Genomic DNA, 23617 nt, shown 5'->3' with positions numbered 1-23617 from the left:
CTAGGTCTCGAGTGGGCTATCCCAACAACCGAAGTGCGACAGAGAGAATTACATTGTTCTGAGCAGAAGCTGGGACACAAAAGCAAAATACCCCCTTCCTCTGCTCTTATTTTTGCTTTTCAACACTTCCAGGAGGTTAAGGCAACTGTTAAGGGTTTTGAAGCAAGTTAATTTTCTTGTAGGATTTAGTTTTCGTAGAGGACATAAGAATAGCCTTACTGGGTCAGACCAATGGTCCATCAAGCCCAGAAGCCCGTTCTCATGGTGGCCAATCCAGGTCACTAGTACCTGGCCAAAACCCAAGGAGTAGCAACATTCCATGCTTATGCTTTTGAAAGCCGTTCGTTTGGTAGAAATGCATTAAATATGTGAGTTTCCTCTCGCCCACACGTTTTGAGTATCCTTGCAAATTCTCCTTTGGTTCCCTGAGGCAGGAGCGAAACGTGTCTGTGTCACGTCGGAATCCGCAAGCTCAAGATAAGTTTGCTGTTTCAGACCACTTAACTAGTGTTTGTTATTTTTTTACAAAATCAGTAGCTTAGTGCACTCAAAGCAATTGTGCATACCCAATATATTTTACAGCTGGTGCATTGAATTGTGCGATGATTGGGCGGTGAGGTGATAGTGTTAGGACTTCCCTGTTATCACCTCCATATCTCTAAGCATTATGATTCACTATCAGTTGTACATAATAGTTTACATTTGATACTGAGTGTTCATCGTTTACATTGTTCACTGCTTTTTGATCACTCTACTCTCAGTTTCGAGAGATTATTGCCCTTATTGTTTGTTTGACCGATAAAGGATGAGCAGTGGCTTCCCCCATGTCTTTCTCAATAACAGACTATGGACTTTTCCTCCAGAAACTTGTCCAAATCTTTCTTAAAATCAGCTACGCTATCCGCTCTTACCACAACTTCTGGCAATGCGTTCCAGAGCTTAACTATTCTCTTGAGTGAAAAAAATTGTCATCCTATTGGTTTTAAAAGTATTTCCCTGTAACTTCTTTGAGTGTCCCCTAGTCTTTGTAATTTTTGAAGGAGTGAAAAATCGATCCACTTGTACCCGTTCTACTCCACTCAGGATTTTGTAGACTTCAATCATATCTCCCCTCAGTCGTCTCTTTTGCAAACTAAAGAGCCCTAACCATTTTAGTCTTTCCTCATATGAGAGGAGTTCCATCCCCTGTACCATCTTGGTCGCTCTTCTTAGAACCTTTTCTAGTGCCACTATATCTTTCTTGAGATAAGGAGACCAGAATTGAACGCACTACTCCAGATGAGGTCACACCATGGAGCTGCAGGGGCATTATAACATTCTTAGTCTTGTTAACCATCCCTTTTTTAATCATTCCTAGCATCCTGCTTGCTTTTTTGGCCGCCGCCACACATTGGACGGAAGGTTTCATCGTATTCTCTATGATGATACCCAAATCCTTTTCTTGGGTGCTAATCCCCAAGGTGGACCCTAGCATCTGGTAACTGCTATTTGAACACCCAGTCTTCCAATTTCCTAAGGTCCGCCTGCAATTTTTCACAATCCACATGTGTTTTAACAACTTTGAACAGTTTAGTGTCATCTGCAAATTTAATCACCTCACTCATCGTCCCAATTTCGAGAAAAGCTTAGATATTACGTGTCTATTGATTAATCCTAGAAAATTCTTCCTATTGTGCTTTATTGCTAAACAGTTTGATGTGAATCCTGTTTTATTATTTGTTTGTTTATATTTTACTAAGGCAGAGTATAAGTAAGAACACCAGATTCTTAACCATAAAGCACACAATCATTAAAACAACATAGAATACTGCATTATCCACATTAACAACTGCAACTCTCATTCTAGAGTCCTGTGATAACTTTCAGCTGTTTCCTAAACATTGTTGTATCTATGAGCAATCTGATTCCATTTGCGTTGGCCCGCAATTGAAAATGCACAATGGCTAGTCTCTGAGGGCTGGAATAATTAGCTATTTGGCACTCTGTGACTACAATGAACTTGTTGGTATATAAATCTTATTGTTACAATTTTTTCATTAAAAATTAAGTTACAAAAAATAGTAGAAACATAAAATGAAGAATTAAAACTCAATGCCTTATGCATCAGAAGAATTTTAAATAAAATTCCTTAGAGAGTCAATGTAATTTCTTAAGAACTGGATTTCTGTTCTGATGACCCTGTTTAAGATGGATGGCAGTATTTTGTACCATTTGTAAGGCTGTGATAGTAGCTTAGGAAAGATCCAAATACAAGAAAAGTTAATACGTAACATAGTAAATGACAGCAGATAAGACCTGAACCGTCCATCCAGTCTGCCCATTAGGTACACACCTTATAAATTCATGATTAAATTGTCTTTTTTTTTCTTTGATATTTCTGGCCTATAGACCGTAAAGTCCACCCGGTACTGCCCTTAGGTTCTAATTACTGGAGTTGCCGTCCAAGCTCACTCCAGCCTATCCAACCATCTCGTCATTTGTGGGACACGTACTGTAAAGTCTTCCCAGCAGTGTCCTACACCGAATTGCCATTTACGGGACACAGACCATGTAAGTCTGCCCAGTACTGGCCTCAATTCATAAATTTATACCATTAGTTTTCTAATTAGAGAATCTAAAATATTGATAATCTAATTTACTAAGAACACATTGCTCAAATGATCTAAAATCTTCCACAGGGATTATGTGCTTCAGTTTATGTAAAATCTGTAAAGTGAAAAATAAGAGTTTTCACCGTTCCATGTCAGATCTGCAAGAATGGAAAATTGTTAGTAGATTACAACATTTATGAAATTACTTTTGCGGTCTCTTGTCATACATAAAAACATTGGCCTGATATTCAAAAGCACAGGTCCTACTAGCTGGATCAGTACCACTGGCTGGCCCTATCTGTTCATTTTCAATAGCCCTATCCATATAGTACCATTGAAAATTGTTAGAACACCCTGACGCTATCCAGATAGCATAAGCGTTCCTTTAAATGATCCAGATAGTGGTGACCCAACACAGTCCATATTTTGGCACATGGCCTTCCTCAGGAGTCCATGTTACTTGAAGATTATTGAAAAAAATACAGGACGAGTGTACAGGATGTTGTTTCGTGTGCTTTTTCTGCAGTTATATAATTGCAGTGGAAACTGTATAATCTATACTATGCAAATTCTGAGAGATTCATGAACCAACAGAACTCAAAACTGTCCTTATAATATGTTTTTGCCAATGTTTGCTTTCAGCTTGTTTAGTCACAAAGAATTCCGGTTTATCTATCCAGTGCTACCACTCTGCATGGTGTTCTGTGGTAAGTGTTTCCGAGCTTTCCTCTGCTTTATGCAGTATTGGCAAGTGTCTTCAGCATCCGTACTCAAGAGACTAACTAGTTCTGTCTCTGTCTCATAGCCAAACTCTTTGTGATTTGTGGATAAGCCTTTTTTTACTGCCATAAAGAAAGCATTACAAGTAAATATCAGCAATTTTTCCAAAACACTTAGTTCATCTCTTTATTATTAAAAGTACACCAACCTTGCATCAAAAAATATGTTAAAAAAAGGGGTCCGGGACTGAAGATAGGGAAGAGTTGCACTGGAAAAGCTGGCCCTGTAATTGGGCTGAAATAATCAAAAGCTTTTCCCTGACTTCAGTCAGTACTCTGAGGAAATGCTAATTACTCAAGGTACATGTTGTTTCAGAATAAAGATCCCATATTTCCTCACATTTTAAGCACAAAAATTTAACCTAGAAATTACATTTGATATTGTAACCCTCCTCAAACTCCACCTGGGAGAATTTGTGGGACACAAGACCACCAATAACATAATATCAGAAAAAATGATGATCTTGACCAGAGATTCTAAAATTTACCCCAGGATTTGCTTGTCAGAGATAAAGCATACGTGCTATGTCGTTCTGCCAGAACCTCCCAAATGTCTAAGATGTTGTGTTGGCATAATTCAGCCCTTGTGAGTGCGCACTCTCCTGTCCCACCCAGGTGCAGTCCTTTCTGTCCATCAACTAAAAAAAATGTGTCTCTTACTTTGCAACCTAGTCACTCTCTTCTCCCTCAGCTGCTTAACTTCCCTTCCAGATCCAGATGCTGTCCCAAGATACCGCCAACCATTCCACTCTAGTCCCTTAAATCTTGACCAAACTCCTTTATAGGCCTCAACTGCTATAAAGATTCTGCTGCCAGCTCCTCCATGTCCCCAACTAATAAAATCCATTCACCCCAGGCAAAGCACAGAGGTGAGATTGGTAGTAGCAGTCACAGAATTTCCATCTACTGGAGGCTCCTGTTCTTATAAAAGACCACTGCAGTAAATGGAAAGAGCTGGGTATGTAGAGGCAAGAGCAAGACTTTGGATACTGAAAGTCTTGGAAAAAGTCAGGAATAGAATGGGTCTTAGTTTATTTACGGGATTACTGGGAAGGTTAATTCATTGTATTCAGGTAAGTTGAAAAGATGTCTGTCAGATTAATTTTTGGTTATTAAAAAAGACAGCGTTAAAACCACTGTTATTTACTGTACTTAGCAATTGTTTTCCTTTAAATTTACAACTGCAGGGTTTTCTTTAAAACATTTGAAAACTTGGAAGAAAGCAGCAGTGAGTTTTCTGGTTTTCTCCAACCTTATTCCAGCCCTTTACACTGGTCTGATCCATCAGCGGGGGACTCTTGATGTCATGACTCACATTCAGCAACTCTGCCGAACCAAAGGTTCGACTGCTGCTACCACATCCGTTTTCTTTCTGATGCCTTGTCACTCTACACCATTCTACAGGTAAAGATAGGACTAATACAGTTTTCTTTATGCCAAGAATATATTTTGGGCCCAGACTGTCTAAAATGGGTGTCCAGAACAGGGTATTTAGATTCTGGAGCAAAGCTAGAACTGGCCCTTGCTAACTGGACAATTTGCAGTCTCTGCTGTATGAGCAATTTGCTCAGCCAAAACAGATGGGAGACAGCCATTCTGTAAGCCAGTATTTCTTTCATATTTTAGATTGCTGCCTTTGCAAAAGCCACAGGCCCAACTGACAAGAAGAGCAGAATATGAGCCTAGGAGGCAAAATTAGCTGAATTGCTCTTAGTCCACCAGAGCACACTTGTAATCAGACTAGACAAATAACATTAAATTCCAGCCTTTATAAAAGCAATTATTTATTAGTCCTTCCAACATAAGATAACCTTAGCATACAAACTTCTCTAACGCTGAATATAACAAAATAAAACTTGAGACAGCGGGCTAGTGAAAGTTTACATTCTAGAAAAGAGCTGGCAACAGGCAAGGGCTTGTGAGGAGGCATTAACAGAAGGGCGTTTAGCACCCATCAGAGTTCAGAAAGAGTAAGTGGTAGCACTGGGAATAGGAACATTGGGTTTAGCACAGATGAGAGGTAGAATGGTTGAAGAGGTCTTGGAGGAAGAGTGAAGCAGCTGCAGGAGAAGAACATGAGAGGGCGCAAGGGGCAGGGTAGGAGACTTTCTTGGACCAACATCGAAGCTGAGGAGAGAGAGGTGGCTAAGTGTATTGGGGAGAAAGGAACAGAAGAGAGGACTTCATCTGTGTGGGAGTGTGTGCATACATCAGGGTTGAAATATACTAATATATCATCATGTTCTTCTGCCAAACCACTCCAGCCTAACAAGTCACATTATTATGACCACCTGCTAATATCCAGAATAACTGCCTCTGGCACCCAGATGTCATGGGAGTGACTCAGTAAGATGCTTGATGGTTGCTAGAGGTATCTACAACAATGCAGGCTGCATTGTGGCTGACAGTTGCATGGTGGTGGTGGATCCAGTTGTTGAAACATGTAGATTGAGGTGGTCCCAAATGTGCTCAATTGTGATGTTTGGGAAATTTGGAGGCCAGGGAAGACCAACATGTACAGGTGTACTTACTTATTTATTTTATTTATTTATATTTTTATCCCGTCCTCCCAGTAGCTCAGAATGGCCTACAAGCAAACATTCACAGTGGAGTACATTTGGTCAATACAAAGACTACACAGTAGTTTAAGTACAAGGACTATACGGCAATTTAAGTACCGGTTAAGAATGGACTATAGTTGATCGGCAAGGATGGCGAGAGACACATATTAGTTGAGAGTGCCTTTGAGAGGTAGCAAGAGACCCAGACCATAACCAAGAAAACATTCACCAGACCATTAGGCTGCCACCAGCAGCTTGTGTAAGCCCAACAATGGTTGCTAGGTATTTGTTCTAGGCAATTTCATGCCTGACATGCCAATGTCATCTGTTCAATGGTGCTCAAAATGTGACTCATCAGAGAAGGCAACCCTCTGCCACTCACTACAAGTTCAATGTCAGTACTCCAGTGCAAATTGCAGCTATTTTTTTTTTTTTGCAATGAACCCAAGTAAGCATGGGTGAAGTCACCAGCCATCTACTCCAGAGCCCCATTCACAACAGAGTTCACTGCACAGTCATTTTGGACACACATCTGGAAGCCCCCTGCTTTATTTGCTCTATGGTAGCATGCCAATCAGTCACCATTCACCTCGTGCATTAATGGTTTGTGCTGCAGTTAGGACATCGGGTCATTGAAAAGGTTCCATTCATACAATTTAACCACAGCGGCCTGTGAACAGTTCACAAGCTGCACCATTTCCGAAATGCTGCTGCCTTTGTGTTAGTATCCGATGATCATGCTTTTTCCCCCATGACAGCCATGGTTACCATATTGGCAACTTCCATATTGGCAACCCCCAAAGTCTGCATGTAACATGTGCATTTGTTCACTGGCTGTGCATCGCTGATGTCAAAGGCAGGTCATGGTCATAATAATGTGATTCAACTGCTTTTTGTTGGGGGGGTTTAGGGGGGGGGAGTGGGGTGTTGGCAAGCTGGCAGGAGTAAGTCCTTGGTGAATTTTAGAATTTGGTAGTATAAATTTCTAGATTAGACCCATGTTTAATATTTCAATCCCATGATTGATTTGTATAATTTGGTTATGCTAAAAAGCACAGTTACTTACCGTAACAGGTGTTATCCAGGGACAGCAGGCAGTTATTCTCATATATAGGTGACGTCATCGACGGAGCCCTGATGTGGAAGCCTCGCAAGTAGACCTGCTTGTAGAAACTAGAAGTTTCGAGTCAGCCGCACCGCGCATGTGCAAGTGCCTTCCCGCCCAGCACAGGGCGCATCTCCTCAGTTCAGATAGCTAGCAGAGAAGCCAACCAGGGGAGGTGGGTGGGTTGTGAGAATAGCTGTCTGCTGTTCCTGGATAACACCTGTTACGATAAGTAACTGTGCTTTATCCTAGGACAAGCAGGCAACCTATTCTCACATATGGGTGACCTCCAAGCTAACCAGAATGGGATGGTGGGAGCATTAACAAATTAGGAGAATAAATTGTGTAATATTCTCTGGCCAAAATGGCCATCCTGTCTGGAGAAAACATCCAGACAATAGTGAGAAATGAAAGTATGAATCGAGGACCAAGTAGCAGCTTTGCAAATTTCAATAGGTGTAGATCTGAGGAAAGCTACAGAAGCTGCCATTGCTCTGACTTTATGGGCTGTGACTCTACTCTATAGGTGTAATCCAGCCTGGACATAGCAGAATGAGATACAAGCAGCCATCCAGTTGGAGATGGTACGCTTAGAGATTGGATGTCCCAACTTGTTTGGATCAAAGGAGACAAAAAGTTGAGGAGCAGTTCTGTGTGGTTTGGTGCGTTCCAAATAGAAGGCCAAAGCATGTTTATAGTCCAGAATATGAAGAGCTGATTCTCCAGGATGAGAATGAGGCTTTGGAAAGAACAATGGATTGGTTGAGATGAAATTCTGAAACTACTTTCAGGAGGAATTTAGGATGAGTATGGAGGATCACCTTGTCATGATAGAACATGTGAAAGGTGGATCAGCAACTAAAGCTTGCAGCTCACTGACTCTTCAAGCAGAAGTGAGGGCAATGACAAACACCACTTTCCAAGTGAGATACTTCAGATGAGCCATAGACATAGGTTCAAATGGAGGCTTCATCAATTGATCAAGAACAACATTGAGGTCCCAAGCCACTGGAGGCGGTTTGAGAGGAGGTTTGACATTGAAAAGTCATTTCATGAATCTGGAAACCACCGGATGAGCAGAGAGGGGTTTCCCTTCAGTAGGCTGATGGAAAGCAGCAATTGTACTGAGATGGACTTGTATCGATGTAGACTTGAGGCCAGAGGTGGATAAGTGTAAAAGATAATCCAGAACAGAAGATAACAAGGAACCCTGAGGCTCATTGTCGTGAGAAAAACACCACGTAGCAAATCTAGTCCATTTTTTGGTGGTAGCATTGCCTAGTGGCAGGCTTCCTAGAAGCCTCTAAAATGTCTCTTACATGTTGAGAAAACTGAGGAGTTATGTTGAGAGGTACCAAGCTGTCATGTGTAGAGACTGCAGATTGGGATGAAGCAGAGATCCCTGACTCTGTGTAAGAAGAGATGGAAAAATGGGTAGATATGGCTCCCTGCTGCTGAGTTGAAGTAGAAGGGAGTACCAAGGTTGTCTCGGCCACCGAGGAACAATCAGAATCATGGTAGCATGAGTGTTCTTCAACTTGACAAGTGTCTTGAGAATGAGAGGGAATTGAGGGAATGCATACAGGAAGAGATTCGTCCATTCCATTAAGAAAGCATCTGCCTCGAGGCGATGAGGAGAATATATCCTGGAGCAGAACTGAGGCAGTTTGTAGTTGTGGGGAACTGCAAAGAGATCTATCTGAGGTGTTCCTCACTTTGAAAAGATGTGATGAAGGGGCGAGGAATGGAGTGTCCATTTGTGAGGTTGCAGAAGACGACTCAAGTTGTCCACCAACAATTGTTCGCCCCTTGAATATAGACAGCTTTGAGGAAGGTGTTGTGACGGATCGCCCAGTTCCAAACCTTCAGAGCTTCTTGACAAAGGGAGGAAGATCCCGTCCTTCCCTGTTTATTGACATTGTACATGGCGACTTGGTTGTCTGTCCGAATGAGGACTACCTGGTCGTGAAGATGTTGAAAAGCTTTGAGAGCATTGAAGATCGCTCTGAGTTCCAACAGATTGATGTGACACTGACGATCCGTACTGGTCCAATGGCCTTGAGTATGGAGACCATCGAGATGAGCGCCCCAAGCACAGGTCGAAGAATCTGTTGTGAGGACCTTCTGATGAGGGGGCGTTTGAAATAGTAAGCCTCGGAGAGATTGGAAGAGAACATCCACCAGCAGAGACTGTCTCAAGGAAGGAGTGACAGTAATGTGTCGAAAGTGGGTTGCAAGCCTGCGTCCACTGAGATACTAGGGTCCACTGAGGAATGCGGAGGTGAAGTCTGGCAAAAGGAGTCACGTGTACTGTGGAGGCCATGTGGCCTAATAATACCATCATATGTCTTGCTGAGATTGAAGAGCGGGAAGACACTGCATGACAGAGTTGAAGGAGAGCTTTCAGACATTGTTGCGGAAGGAATGCTCTGAGGTGAATAGTGTCAAGAACAGCTCCGATGAATTGTAGATTCTGAGAGGGCTGAAGTTGTGATTTGGGAAAGTTGATTTCGAATCCCAAACTTTGTAGGAACCACATAGTACATTGGGTCGCTACAATAACCCCCTGAGATGTTGAATCTTTGATGAGCCAGTTGTCGAGGTAGGGAAACACCTGAAGACCATGGTTCCTCAGAGCTGCTGCTACCACTACTAGGCACTTGGTGAACACTCTGGGAGATGAAGCTAGGCCATAGGGCAGCAGCACTCTGTATTGGTAATGCAGATTCTTCACCCGAAATCTGAGGTACTGATGGGAGGCCAGATGAATGGGAATATGAGTATAGGCCTCCTTGAGATCCAGAGAGCATAACCAGTCGTTCTGATCCAGAAGGGGATAAAAGGAAAACATTCAAAATTTTTCTTTGACTAAAAATTTGTTGAGAGCCCTGAGATCCAGGATGGGTCGCAGATCGCCCATCTTCTTCGGAACAAGGAAGTAACGGGAGTAAAACCCCCTGTTCTGCTGTCCCAAAGGAACTGGTTCGATGGCATGGAGACAAAGCAGAGCTTGAGCTTCCTGAAGAAGAAGGGTGGTCTGGGATGGTTGGAGGAAGCTCTGGTGGAACCTGAGTGAAATGAAGAGAGTATCCTTCCTTGATTGACAACACCCAGAGGTCGGATATAATTGTCTCCCATCGGTGATAAAAATGATTGAGATGACCTCCAATGAGGGGAAGAGAAGACAGAGACAGAACGATGGAGATTATGCTCTGTTTTAAACAGTCAAAAAGGCTGCGCAGCCTTAGGTGCAGCAGAAGGTTCAAACGTCTGTTGCTTCTGATTCTGTTTCTTAGGAGGCGGACAAGTGTAAGGAGCCGCTCTCGGAGCACAACACCTCTGGAAAATTGGAGGAGATCATGCAGGCTTGGCAGGAGCTGGCTTAGGTTTTGGTCTGACAATAGATGCAAAGGATTTTTCATGTTCAGACAATTTCTTGGTGGCTGCCTCGATAGATTCATCGAAGAGGTCATTGCCTGCACAAGTAATATTAGCCAAGCGGTCCTGAAGATTAGGGTCTATGTCAATGGTGCGAAGCCAGGCTAGGCGACACACTGCTACAGAAAAAGCAGTTGCCCTAGCAGATAACTCAAAGGCATCATAAGAAGACTGGAGAAGATGTAATCTGAGTTGAGAGAGTAGCTATGACTTCTTGAAACTTGAAGTGCTTCTGAGTATCTAAAATAGCTGAGAAATTTTGGAAGAAGATCAATGAGGAACTTGAAATAAGTGACAAAATGAAAATTATAATTGAGGACTTTGGAGGACATCATGGCATTTTGGTAAAGGTGAGGTCCAAACTTGTCCATGGTTTTCCCTTCCCTTCCAGGAGGAACGGTAGCATAAACTCTGGAAGGATGGGATCTCTTCAAAGCAGAGACTGATGAGACAACTGCAAATTCTCAAATCCCTTGCAATGTAGAGTTTTATACCTGGAGTCCAACTTGCCTGGAACAGCAGGAATTGCATAAGGAGTCTCCAGGCATTGTGTAAAAGTCTGAGACAGAAGCTTATGAAGGGGAAACTTAAGTGACTCTGCAGGAGGTTGAGGAAGATGCATGACTTCGAGGTACTCCTTAGAGTATTTAGAACCACAATCTGACAAAGAAAAGAAGAGAAAGATAGCTGATCTGCCAATGCCTTGCCTCGAGAGGGACTCTTGGACCTCGAGGCAGCTGGGGTCAAAGATGAAGCTTCGGCAGGAAAATAGGCATCAAAAGAATAAGGAGACTTGGACAAAGCAAGAGAAGCCGCTGAGTCCTCGAGGTCTGGAAGTGGAGACCTTGATTGAGGAGTCTGAGGTCTAGTAGAGCTGGCAGGTGATAATCGAGGCTTAATCGAAGAAGGAAACTCCTTAGAAGAGCTATGTCTGCAGGTATGCCTAGAGGAAGGTCTCGATCGACGTCGAGAATGGTGCCTGGAAGCAGGTCTCGAGGAGACTTGGCTTCGGAGATGGAAGCAGATGTTGCCACCAAGAAATGGATGGGGCTAGAAGCTGTAGATCGAAACTCAGGAGGCTTGGTGGAGGAATCTCGATGCACTCCCAAAGACTCTGCTCCTTGTATGGAGGGTGTAGCTTCAGTCGGAGGCATAAGGAGAGGCTCAACCTTGTGGGAGTCTGCAGAATGCCCAGGCTGGATTAGAGTAGCGAGCTTCGGTCCCATATTAGTAAGGAACTGAATAAATTGCTTCTCTAACATGGTCTGGAAAGAAGCTGGCAAGGATGGATCCGCGTCTGAAACCGGACCACCTGCTTTGGCTGAAGGTTCCAAAGTGGCAGTTGAAATATGCTTCGACTTGGAAGTCTTAGCAACCTTGATAACTACTGCTGGAACTTTCTGATGAGCTATCTGACCTGAGGAAGCAGGGGAAGATATAGCAGATGTACTGGAAGCAAGAGCTGCCGCAAACGAGAAAGGCTTGATGATGCTCGAGGTCGGAGTCATGGAGGCAGGAGGACCCTCAGCAGAAGGTAGATTCGAGGCCTCCTTCAAAGAAGAGAGTGTGACTGAAGAGTCCATCACGAAAAGCTTCTCCACTAAAATTTGATGACGTTTACGGGCACGAGGTTGAAGAGTAGCACAGCGCTCGCATGACTTTGATTGATGGCCCGGCCCAAGGCAGTTGAGACAATGACGATGTGGGTCCATAAGGGAAATCGCACGTTGGCACTGGCTACACTTCTTGAAGCCCGTTGCTGGCCGGGACATGAGGAAAAACAGCCGCTGCAAAGTCGAAGCCCCTGGGCTGTGGCCAATCGGCCTGCCCTTCCAGTCGACCGGAAGAAAATAATTTTTTTTTTTAAAAACTAGAAATAAAAAAACCAGCGATTCGTGAAGAAAATTAACACAAACCGCGGTGAGAGAAGGCACAAAGTAATAAAGTTAAACACAGAGTCAAAGACGGAATTCTCGACTCTATGGAAATCAGAACTGAGGAGATGCGCCCTGCGCTGCATGGGAAGGCACTCACGCATGCGCGGTGCAGCTGACTCAAAACTTCTAGTTTCTACAAGCAAGTCTGCTTGCGAGGCTTCCGCATCCGGGCTCTGTCGATGACGTCACCCATATGCGAGAATAGGCTGCCTGCTTGTCCTGGGATAAAAAAAAATACACAAGTTCATGTGTATGAGACATCTTCATATGATTGAGTGTGGATATCCTAAGAACAGAGTTGGAAGAGATGCCTTAGGATTAAGTTTGTACAGAACTAGATTAGAAGGTGATGGCAGTACCTGCTTAAACACAAACCACACAAAATCCTGGATACATAAGATTAATTTGAGGGATCCTATTAGAAATTGCTGGAGTAATGATATGTCTTAAACTCTAACAATAATGCAAAATGCACTAGAGAAAATAACTGGCTGAAATTTATTCAAAAGAGGATAAAAGCACACATTGAGGATCAGTGCTCAACTAATATGTCATTCAAATGAGACAAAAAGCATGTAACTTAAAAAGAGGATGAACTGTATTAGTTTGCTTCTATGGCCATGGGGGAAAATAGCCTGGTTCTCCTATCACAGAAGAAAATGCAGCTCTTACCAATTTAGAATCGTATCCCTAAAGCCATAGCAGCTGTCAAAGCAAATGTTTCTCTTTTTAAGCCACGTTCACTGTCAACTACAAATGAGTTTCCTTGAATGTCCCCCGGATCTCGCGGAGAACGATAACTACATTGATGAAGCAGATATATTTTACATGAGTCCACTGGCCTGGCTCAGGGCAGAGTTTTATAATGAAACATTATTACCCACACACTTAGTCATCTTCAACGTACTTGAACAGGTATGTAAAGGTTAAATGTTGTACCTAGGCCTGACAGCTAGCTATCTCTACCCTCAGTAATGATCAGTAAGAACAAACACTACATCAATTACACAGCTAGTGTTTAGCTTGTTCTGTAACAGACAGCTCCTTTTAAAACAATGCACTCTATTAGCCCTCGATGTAGCTGGTTGAATTGGCAGGGAGGTTTTGTGCCACAGTACTAAACAGCTAGTTCTGATTTCCTAAACCCTCATTCCTTTAGTTCAATACTTAAGCAGTACTTACACCTTTTACAAACACAGAGTTTGGCCACTTGTTCTCTTGGAAGTATATTAATTAAAACATTCTATGTGATAACCATTTTGCCCATACTAAAAAGGTTGGGGTTTTTTTGTTTGAGGGGGGGTTGCTATCCCATAAAGAGTCTAAATAATGTATTTTTCAATGGTTGTCACCAGTCCACTGAAAAGCATCAGGTTCCTCCCCAACAGCCATTCAAACAGCAAGTCGAAATAGCAACTCCTAGGCTCCTGAGTAACCTGTACAGCGTCCACATTAATGCTGATTACTGACTGTAGTACACTTCTCCCTCTGAATCTGCAGTTTTAGCATCCATGGATTTGGTTATTCGCTATTTTTTTTTTTGGAGGGGGGGACGATTTTAATTTTTTCACCTATTTTTAAGCCTTACCTGGTGGTCTAGCAGGTTTTTGAGGCAGGAGTGATCTTCCTACGCTCCTGCCCCGTGCAGATCACTCATAGGAAATGGTTGTGGGGAGTTCCCGTCGTAGTCACGGGGCAGGAGCGTAGGAAGATCACTCCTGCCTCAAAAACCTGCTAGACCACCAGGTAAGGCTTAAAAATAGGTGAAAAAATTAAAATCGTCCCCCCCTCCAAAAAAAAAAATAGCGAATAACCAAATCCATGGATGCTAAAACTGCAGATTCAGAGGGAGAAGTGTACTACAGTCAGTAATCAGCATTAATGTGGACGCTGTACAGGTTACTCAGGAGCCTAGGAGTTGCTATTTCGACTTGCTGTTTGAATGGCTGTTGGGGAGGAACCTGATGCTTTTCAGTGGACTGGTGACAACCATTGAAAAATACATTATTTAGACTCTTTATGGGATAGCAACCCCCCCTCAAACAAAAAAACCCCAACCTTTTTAGTATGGGCAAAATGGTTATCACATAGAATGTTTTAATTAATATACTTCCAAGAGAACAAGTGGCCAAACTCTGTGTTTGTAAAAGGTGTAAGTACTGCTTAAGTATTGAACTTAAGTATTGCCCCGAAAGCCCGCTAGACCACCAGGTAAGGTCCGGGAAGGCGGGGGTGGGTCAGAACTGGCTGAGAAGTTATTTGCGGTTTTTCACACTTTGTGGTCCAGTCTGGCTCTGCACTTAACCCCCATGAATATGGAGGGAGAAGTGTACAGTAAATGATGAGATGTGCCCTCTAGTCTAAGTATCTTTTAAAAGGGCAGATTGGGTTTAAGGCATCCTTCACCTTTAGCCTGCTGAGAGTAAAAGGGGACCCATGCTAATGTCCCGCTGTGAAATGATCAAACTTATGGATAATTTTTTATTTTTAAAGTTTTTTCCTTCCTTTGTTCAGCATCTAGTACTATAATTAACATTTCAAGTTTGTTCTAGTATATGATTCTTCTGTTTATCTGTCTATATGCACAGTGTCTTCAGAAAGGTAGGCTGCTTATTGCTTGAGGTTATTTTGCTTTGTGTTGGATAACTAGTTTATGAAGAGGTCCTTTTACTAAGGCACGCTAATCGATTTAGTATGCACTAAATGCTAAGGTGCCCATAGAATATAAAGGGTGCCTTAGTAAAGGACCCCTAAATTGGGGCAAATGCAATAAATTTCACCAGGTTAGCTGAAGTTCAGAACCGAACAGTGTGGTGGTTAGGCCAATAGATTGTAATTCAGGAGAACTCTCAGGATACACATTCTTAGCATGAACTTGGGCCAGTCTTTGTCACCAGGACCCAGTTGAAAACAAGGCATCAACCTTAAGCACAGGCTTATGTAGTCAGCAAGTTTAAAAAAACAAAACTGTACATAAATTTGTCCTGAGTCTGTTTTTTTATGCTTCTTATAGGAAATAACACCATTTCTGGTTTCATCTAATTACATGAAAGCTGAAACATTCTTTCATACCCACCTACCTGATGGTCGCACTGGAAGCCACATCTATGTGTATGAAAGGAAACCTAAATGAAGCAGCTTAATAACTAGCCAGACCACTATATTGCGCAGAGGGGACCCAAGTCAGGATAATACTGACCTAGGACTCTGCAAAGGTGGAGTGTTTAGAAGCCAAGCGCTGAAGAACAGTAACATTCCTAAAATGCATTCTTATAGTATTGTCTTAACACACCACATGGGGTCTTAACAGCCATTTTTTCCCAATTTGCCTCTTTATTTTCCTTCCATAGTGCAAGAGATGTTACACACGAACAAGTCAGCAAGCTGATTACAGCGCAGCACACACCTGTCTTCGCAAATCAACAGGCGCTTTTACCCCAAAAAGACAAGAAGGTAGACAGGTGTAAGATTACCACACATTGACAAAGTTCCACCAGATCACATACTTCCCGAAAAATAGTTTTAAAAGTTAGCACATCAAACAGACTTATGATTTACATCTTGTATGATGTAACTTTAAACAATTGATAACCTGCCATGACAGGGATATTTTTCATGCACACAGGTCACACCATGCATAGCTTCCGTTAAACTTGTAACCAAACTAGTTCTATCATTCAGCAAAGCTTTAACTACACAAAATGCAGGTTTGGAAGCTGCTGATTGGTGCTGGGAATTACCGTGTAAAATCACCATACCTAAGATTTGAAGACAAAGTACCTTGCACGTATGTTGGAAATACCCAATACAGAAGTGCATTGTGCAATATAATAAAATCAGGTGGCTCTATGTTCCCGGTTGCCCTTCATGATTATTACTTGCTGTTCAGGCTGGTCAATATTTGGGATCAAAAGGTAACTGCCCCAATTCTATTTCCAAATTTGCCATGTATCTTCCATTAGTACGGCCGTGTTTGTGCCATTTACCTTCCTTCTTATAATGCAGCTGATGCTCATCTGGTTTTCCATGCCTAGAGCCTCTAACAGTTTTGTGAAGTGGCATTTTAAAATGTTGGCTGCAAGAAAAAAAAAATTGTTTATCTAATGTTATAAAACAGCTAGCTCCTTTACAAATAATCTGGACAGAACAGTTTCTGTTACAGCTGCTGACATCAACATGACGTACTCTTAAAGATTAAACACATTGGCACAATACTTCTGGTACATACATTTGGGCAAAAGGACTACTCCTAGTGCATTAAAAATATTTAAAAGTGTACTCTGGAAAGGATGGTGGATGCATGGAAGAGCCTTGCACTGAAGGTGGTGGAGGCAGACAAATGCAACAAGCAGAGAGAATCTCTAAGGAAATCAAAAGGATTGCAAAGCTGAGTGCCAAACTTCCATCATGTTCTGTGTTTCTATAGCAATATTTTATAATAATAATAACAGTTTATATACTGCAGGACAGTGAAGTTCTATGCGGTTTACAATGAATTAGAAAGATTCTATGAATTAGAAAGATTCAATGCGGTTTACAATGAATTAGAAGATTCTACAAATTGAATGGAACATTCATAGCTAGAGATTAGTGGTTGACAGTTTATGGGATCGGATGGGGGGTGAGATTGTGATGGGGTCGATTGTGCAGATTCGTTACCTAGGTACTTCAAGAACAGGTATGTTTTTAGATGTTTCCTAAATTCACCATATTATAGACCATATTAAAAACTTACATTGCAGTTTTTTAAAATAAATTGTTTAATCAACATCCTTCTGTGTTCCTTGAATCTCTGACATTAGCCACATTCAGAAATGTGTTGCAAATTATTGCTCCCAATATAAACAACTGGGTATATTCAAAGGAATGTTCCTAAAGGGCCATGACAATAGAGTAACACATAAAGGAACAATATCTACTTCAAATGTCTTTTAACATACAGTGGTGCTCAGATTCCAAGATGGAAAGTTAAAGAACTCAATAAAGGCAGAAGCCCTAAAGAGACTTAAATGGTATCGATCATTGCACTGGGTTGTAAAAGATGTTGTGAAGTGCTAATAAATGGTTTATAAAGTTCATAAGTCCAAAAAATTGCAAAAAGGTTAATAGTCCAAATTTTAAGCAACTTTGTATGATTAAAGCTTCAGTAGAGTAAACAACTTAGCTGAGATATAGAGAATGCATAGGTGTAACTGGGTCCTGACGCGTTTCGCCTCACTGGCTTCTTCAGAGAACCCACTCGCAAACTATATATTCACTGCTTGTACTGTATATAGGTCTGTTGATTCTGTAATCTTTCAGTTTCCTGTGACCTGAAAGATTACAGAATCAACAGACCTATATACAGTACAAGCAGTGAATATATAGTTTGCGAGTGGGTTCTCTGAAGAAGCCAGTGAGGCGAAACGCGTCAGGACCCAGTTACACCTATGCATTCTCTATATCTCAGCTAAGTTGTTTACTCTACTGAAGCTTTAATCATACAAAGTTGCTTAAAATTTGGACTATTAACCTTTTTGCAATTTTTTGGACTTATGAACTTTATAAACCATTTATTAGCACTTCACAACATCTTTTACAACCCGGTGCAATGATCGATACCATTTAAGTCTCTTTAGGGCTTCTGCCTTTATTGAGCAAATTATTGCTCTACATCAAGCCTATTAGAAGCGGTATGAAACAATTACAGATTAAAGTTAGATCCAGTTCAGTGGAATCCAAGGTGAATTGAAAGTGCTTTTGCTGTGCTAATTCTAAGTAAAATGTTAAGATGCCTATAATTACCATGTTTCCCAAAAAATAAGCCCTAGCATAATATAAGCCCTACTTCCTGGATTTGCCAGCAGCAGTGCTGTCCCCTTCGCACAGCCAAACCTCCATTGACACTCCGTCCTTTCCTCCCATCTGAACCCCACCGACTCCGAGCCCTACATACCTCCCTCCAGCTGTGTCGGGCCGGCAGCACTCTGAACAGGCTGCTTCGTAGCCTTCTCTCATCAGGGAATTCCCTCTGCTGCCTCACTGATCATGTCATCAGTAATGCAGCAGACGGAAGGCCCCCTGACAAGAGAAGGCTGTGAAGCAGCCTGTTTAGAGTGCTGCTGGCCCGACACTGCTCTGGAGGGAGGTTTGTAGGGGGGGGGGGTGCTCAAGGGTTATGCTGCATGAGGGAGGGATAGAAAGATACTGTAGAGGGGAGGAAAGATGCTGCACATGTGGGGGAAAAGAGGAAGAATTGGGGTGAAGGAGAGGAAGGGAGTGATGATCATGTACATGAAAAAAATAAGCTCTACCCTGAAAAGACCTAGTGTATTTTTTGGGTCCAAAGTTAACAGAAGACACTCTTATTTTCGGGGCAACACGGTACTTATCCCATGAAACTTTGGTCAGTTGCATAGGATGGCTATTTTAATCTAACAGTTGTTACATGTAGAAACACTAAGGGCTAGATTCACTAAGGGCACAGATCAGATTCGATCTGTGTCTGGGAGGCTGATTCACAAATTGCCCTCATGCAAATGAGGGCAATTAGAATCACCCCCCCCCCCCAACTGAATCAGATCGCTGAACAGTGATCCTTGAGCATGCGCAGAGACCATCTGTATGGTCTGTGTATGTGCTAGCCCTCCGTGCCTGGCAGAGCAGGAAATTTTTTTTCTTTCTTCTCAAGCCTGTGGGTTAAAACCATGGGCTTGCACTGCAGGGAAGGGCAGGAGAGCTGGGGCAGGAGGAGAGATCCAGGGCAAGAGGAGGGCAGCAAGTTGGGGCGAGAGCAGGAGATTGGGGCAGAGAGCAGGATGGCAAAAGGCAGGGCAGTCTGAAAGAACTTGAGCAACTGGTCCTCAGCAGTCGCTTATTTTTGGATCATTCAGCCCAGTTGGTGTCCTTTTTTAGTGAATCGGTGCCTGCCTTCATTTGAATGCTGTTCCCCCTCATTTGCATGCCAGATCGGAGAATGATCGGGTCGAAGGGAAATCAGGTCGCAAAGGGGTCACTAAGTGGTTGGAAGTTGATTGTGGGCTTAGTGAATCTAGCCCTAATTTATTTATTTATTCTATGTGTTTGATATAGCACAATTAATTAAAAAAAAAAAAAGCATCTATGCAGTTTACAATAAATAAAATCTGGGAAGGATACAAATAAGAGGAGGAGGATGAGACGCATACTGATGATGAATCAAATGATTCAATAAACAGATGGGTCTAGATATAAGTAATGATTTAAGTTTAGAATAAGAAGATTCACCACAGCTGTTAGTGGTAAGCTGTTCCACAATGAGGGGCCCAAGTAATTAATACTGAATTCACAGGATAGTGATGGTGAGATTATATTAGGACTCAGAAAAAAAAAGGTGTACAGGCCACCAGCACTGGAATCAATAATTCTTTATTTGACGAGATACTTGACACTGTTAGCATTTCAGCCCAAGCCTGCCTCAGTGGTCTATATACAGTAGACCCTTATCAATTCATGAACTCAGTCATTCGTGGTATTTTCTGACTGCCTCTTCCGGTCAGAAAATACAAGGAATGACTGAGTCCACAAATCAGCCTTCTGCACAGCCGATTTTTCCTTTCCCCCGGGTCAGCCAATCAGTCTTCTGCATAGCCAATTCCTCCTCTTCTCCCCCCCCCTTCCCGTCAGCCTTCTGCACAACCAAAACCCCTGCCATTCTAAATATTGTGTGTGTGTGGGGGGGGGGGGGGGTTAGCACCCGCTGCCACCCCTGCAGCCCTCTCCTGCCTCTGATCTGCTCCTAAACCGCATTTGCGGGTTTTTTAATTTGCAGGTGCTCCTGGAACATAACCCCTGTGAATTTTAAGGGAGTACTGTAGTTTTGTACCTAATTTCACTTTCAAAAATAATTGTCTCAATGTCAAATAGAGCCTTGAGCTAAATATAACAAACGAAATAACCCCAAGGATAATCAGATATTTGTTTAACAGATCCTGCCTGGAGTCTCTTATAAAACTTGCTGCCTTGGTCTTTAAACAGAGGAACCTCTACTGTGTGCTTTCAGTTTCCATAGCTTGCTGCTTTGATTTTGTTTGCTTTAGTTCTTTCCTAATGTAATCTTCCATGAGGGAGATTATTTGGGCTGAAAAACAGAAATATAAGGAGTGGAATTGTCCAAGTAAGTCTGGTGAATACAAACTTATACAAAAATGTTCTTTTTATTCATCCAATGGTTCAAATGGCTTTATTAATCCAATACCACAATGACTTGACATATACACGTTTCAGCCTAACCGGCCTGCCTCAGGACTCAAACTGTGTGGAAAACCTAGTGAGTCGTCACGGAAATGCCAAAGGATATGCTATAGTATCAAAACTTCTTGCAACAGTGCACGAAGCCAAACATATCTGGGAGAAACATGTACATGTCATTGTGGTATTGGATGAATAATAAGCCGCACTTTTCAAAGACGACTTATCCATGATAGCCAGGGCTGAGCCAGCCAATTAAGATGAGCAGTCTACACTCTCCACATAATAGACGTGGCGGAATTTGATAAGTGTACTTCTCTTTAAAGTAAGAATGAGAAATGGCCACAGCGACAGGACGCTGGTGAGAATGAGCAAGCAACTCAGTGAGTATTTTAGACAGAGACTTTTAAGAAACATAGCGGTGAGTGAATTAAACACAAGTAGTATTTATTTACTTATTTTCACAGAAATGTATTGAAGAGTGAAAGTGAACAAGCCCTGAAGAAACGGTTTTTACAGTGAAACATTGGCTATCACTTAAATATTACTTGTTTCCATGCAATATAAAGGCAGCAGCTGACTCAGTCCTGCACGAATAATTGAATGTGGTATTTGCACATTCTCCTCGGAAGTATTTTGCCGATGTGGGTGGAGGAGGTTTGAGCATTTATGCCCTACCAAAACAAAAACCTGAGGCTTTGTCTTCCATTAAGATAATGCTCTCAAATCAGTAAGTGGAGTATCCATACAATTTATTTATTATCCACTTTCACCAGATTACCGTATTTTCACGCATATAACGCACGCGTTATACACGATTTTACAAACCGTGCATAACCTTATGCATTATACTCGTGAGCGCGTTGTACAAATTTTTTTTTACATAGTTTAGTTTCCCCTCCCCCCCGACGTCCAATTCACTCCCCCCCCCCCCGCAGGACCGCTCGCACGCACTCCCACCCACACCCACACCCTGAAGGACCGCTCGCACCCCCACAGCCTCCCGACCCCCCCATCATGTAGACGCTCCTACCGGTGTCCTGCTGCTTCATCTTGGCGGTCCCGGCCCTTCTGTGAGCCCTGCGCTGCTTCCTCTTCCGGCGGTCCCGCCCTTTCACTGTGACTTCCCCTGCACTTGAACTGAAGAACCAGTATGCTGTCCTGGAAGTGGAGATGAGAGCATCCCAAGGAGAGGAAGGACCAAAGCTTGAGATCCCCCAAATTACTGGATCTGTGACCACAAGGAGGCGTAAGGTAGTGGTAGTTGGTGATTCTCTTCTGAGGGGTACAGAAGCGTCCATCTGCAGACAAGACATTATGTCATGAGAAGTATGCTGTCTTCCTGGTGCCAGAATCCAAGATGTTACAGAGAGCTTGCCGAGACTCATCAAACCTGATGACTACTATTCGATGCTGATCATCCACATTGGCACTAACGATACTACCAGGTACCCCTGCGAACATCTCAAAAGTGACTTTGTGGCTCTGGTAGTGAAGGTGACGCAGTCAGGTACGCAGGTGGTATTCTCGTCCATCCTCCCTGTCAAGGGTAAAGGCCAGGGCAGAGAAGCTCGCATCCTGGAGATGAATGCGTGGCTCCATGGATGGTGTTGTCGAGAGCGTTTTGGCTTCCTGGATGATTTTCCAAGGGCTGCTGAGCAGGGATGGTGTGCATCTATCAACAAAGGGAAGAAGTGTCTTTACCGGCAAGCTAGCTAATCTACTGAAGAGGGCTTTAAACTAGAAATGATGGGGCAGGGTGATCATAGCATCCAGGTGAGTATAAGCCCTCAGGTAAGTAAATCACTGAATACCTCTACACCAGCAGTCTAAAACTCAAACCCTTTGCAGGGCCACATTTTGGATTTGTAGGTACTTGGAGGGCCGCAGAAAAAAATAGTTAATGTCTTATTAAAGAAATGGCAACTTTGCATGAGGTAAAACTTGTTATAGTTTATAAATTTTTCCTTAATTGCTTCTGATAATTTCAGCTATACACAGCTGAAAGCAGTGCAACACGCAGTGAAGCACTTGTGTGAGGTTACAGCAGTGAGGTGGGCAATGTTCCAGAACAATGGTAACATACCAAGGGCCACAAAATAGTACCTGGTGGGGTGCGAGTTTGAGACCACTGTTCTACACGGATGGGAAAAGGGGGCAATGTCTGGAAAGCAGTATATACTAGTGCTCGAAGTAAGGGAAACAAGATTCTGGATCTAGAAGCTATGATGGAAGAGGAGTTGGATATAGTGGTGATCACGGAGACATTGTTCACGGAGAACCATGACTGGGATGTAGTTATACCGGGCTATAATCTGTTCAGGAAGGGATGTAGTTATACCGGGCTATAATCTGTTCAGGAATGACGAAATAGGAAAAAGGGAGGGGAAGTAGCATTATATGTTAAAGATCATATTAAAGCCACACAATTATAAGATCTGCAGGGCAAGGAAGAGGCACTGTGGATCAATTTGGAAAGAGGGAATGGTGAATATATTTACATTGGTGTGATATACAGGCCTCCTTGACAGACGGAAGAAGTAGATAGAGATTTAATAGTAGACATTCAGAATATATCTAAAAAAGGGGAAGTCTTGCTAATAGGTAATTTTAACATGCTGGATGTTGATTGGGGTATCCCTATTGTGGGGTCTTCTAGAAGTAGGGAGATCCTGGATTCTCTACAAGGATAACTGTTCTAGCAGTTGATAATGGAACCCAAGCGGGATTGGATCATACTGGACTTAGTGCTTACAAACAGGGAAAGTTTATCTGATGATACAGTGGGTGATCATCTAGCATCCAATGAACATTGCATGGTACGGTTTAATATTAAGATGGGTATAGAGAGGGCTCATTCAAAAGCAAAGGTTCTAGACTTTAAAAAAACTAACTTTGTTCAGATGGGGGTTTACGTCAAGGAATTGTTGTCTGGGTGGAAACATCTGGAAGTAGAAATGCGGTGGGCAAAACTTAAAGGAGCGATTATAAGGGCAAC

The 23617-nt window shown here is 42.6% G+C and overlaps 2 protein-coding genes across 11 annotated transcripts in view; one reads left to right on the top strand and one right to left on the bottom strand.

Moving 5' to 3' along the window:
* The window catches only part of PIGB (phosphatidylinositol glycan anchor biosynthesis class B), a 50866-nt gene extending 33683 nt beyond the window's left edge, over positions 1-17183 (top strand). For 2 of the 4 annotated variants that reach the window (XM_033919742.1, XM_033919740.1), the window contains 4 exons: positions 3234-3298; positions 4558-4774; positions 13146-13326; positions 15425-17183. In XM_033919742.1, the coding sequence (XP_033775633.1) occupies positions 3234-3298; positions 4558-4774; positions 13146-13326; positions 15425-15544 (583 nt within the window). In that variant the 3' untranslated portion in view covers positions 15545-17183. The remainder of the gene's footprint in view (positions 1-3233; positions 3299-4557; positions 4775-13145; positions 13327-15424) is intronic. The other 2 variants (XM_033919741.1, XM_033919743.1) reach the window with 2 other exon arrangements.
* Positions 16125-23617, bottom strand: part of CCPG1 (cell cycle progression 1) — a 115252-nt gene continuing 107759 nt past the window's right edge. For 6 of the 7 annotated variants that reach the window (XM_033919733.1, XM_033919734.1, XM_033919735.1 and 3 more), the window contains one exon: positions 16125-16486. In XM_033919733.1, coding sequence (XP_033775624.1) covers positions 16306-16486 — 181 coding nt within the window. In that variant the 3' untranslated portion in view covers positions 16125-16305. The remainder of the gene's footprint in view (positions 16487-23617) is intronic. The other variant, XR_004536910.1, reaches the window with a different exon arrangement.

This window comes from Geotrypetes seraphini, chromosome 14, assembly GCF_902459505.1.
Source record: "Geotrypetes seraphini chromosome 14, aGeoSer1.1, whole genome shotgun sequence".
In the NCBI taxonomy this organism is placed as follows: Eukaryota; Metazoa; Chordata; class Amphibia; order Gymnophiona; family Dermophiidae; genus Geotrypetes; species Geotrypetes seraphini.
This window is presented reverse-complemented; position numbering and strand designations above follow the sequence as displayed.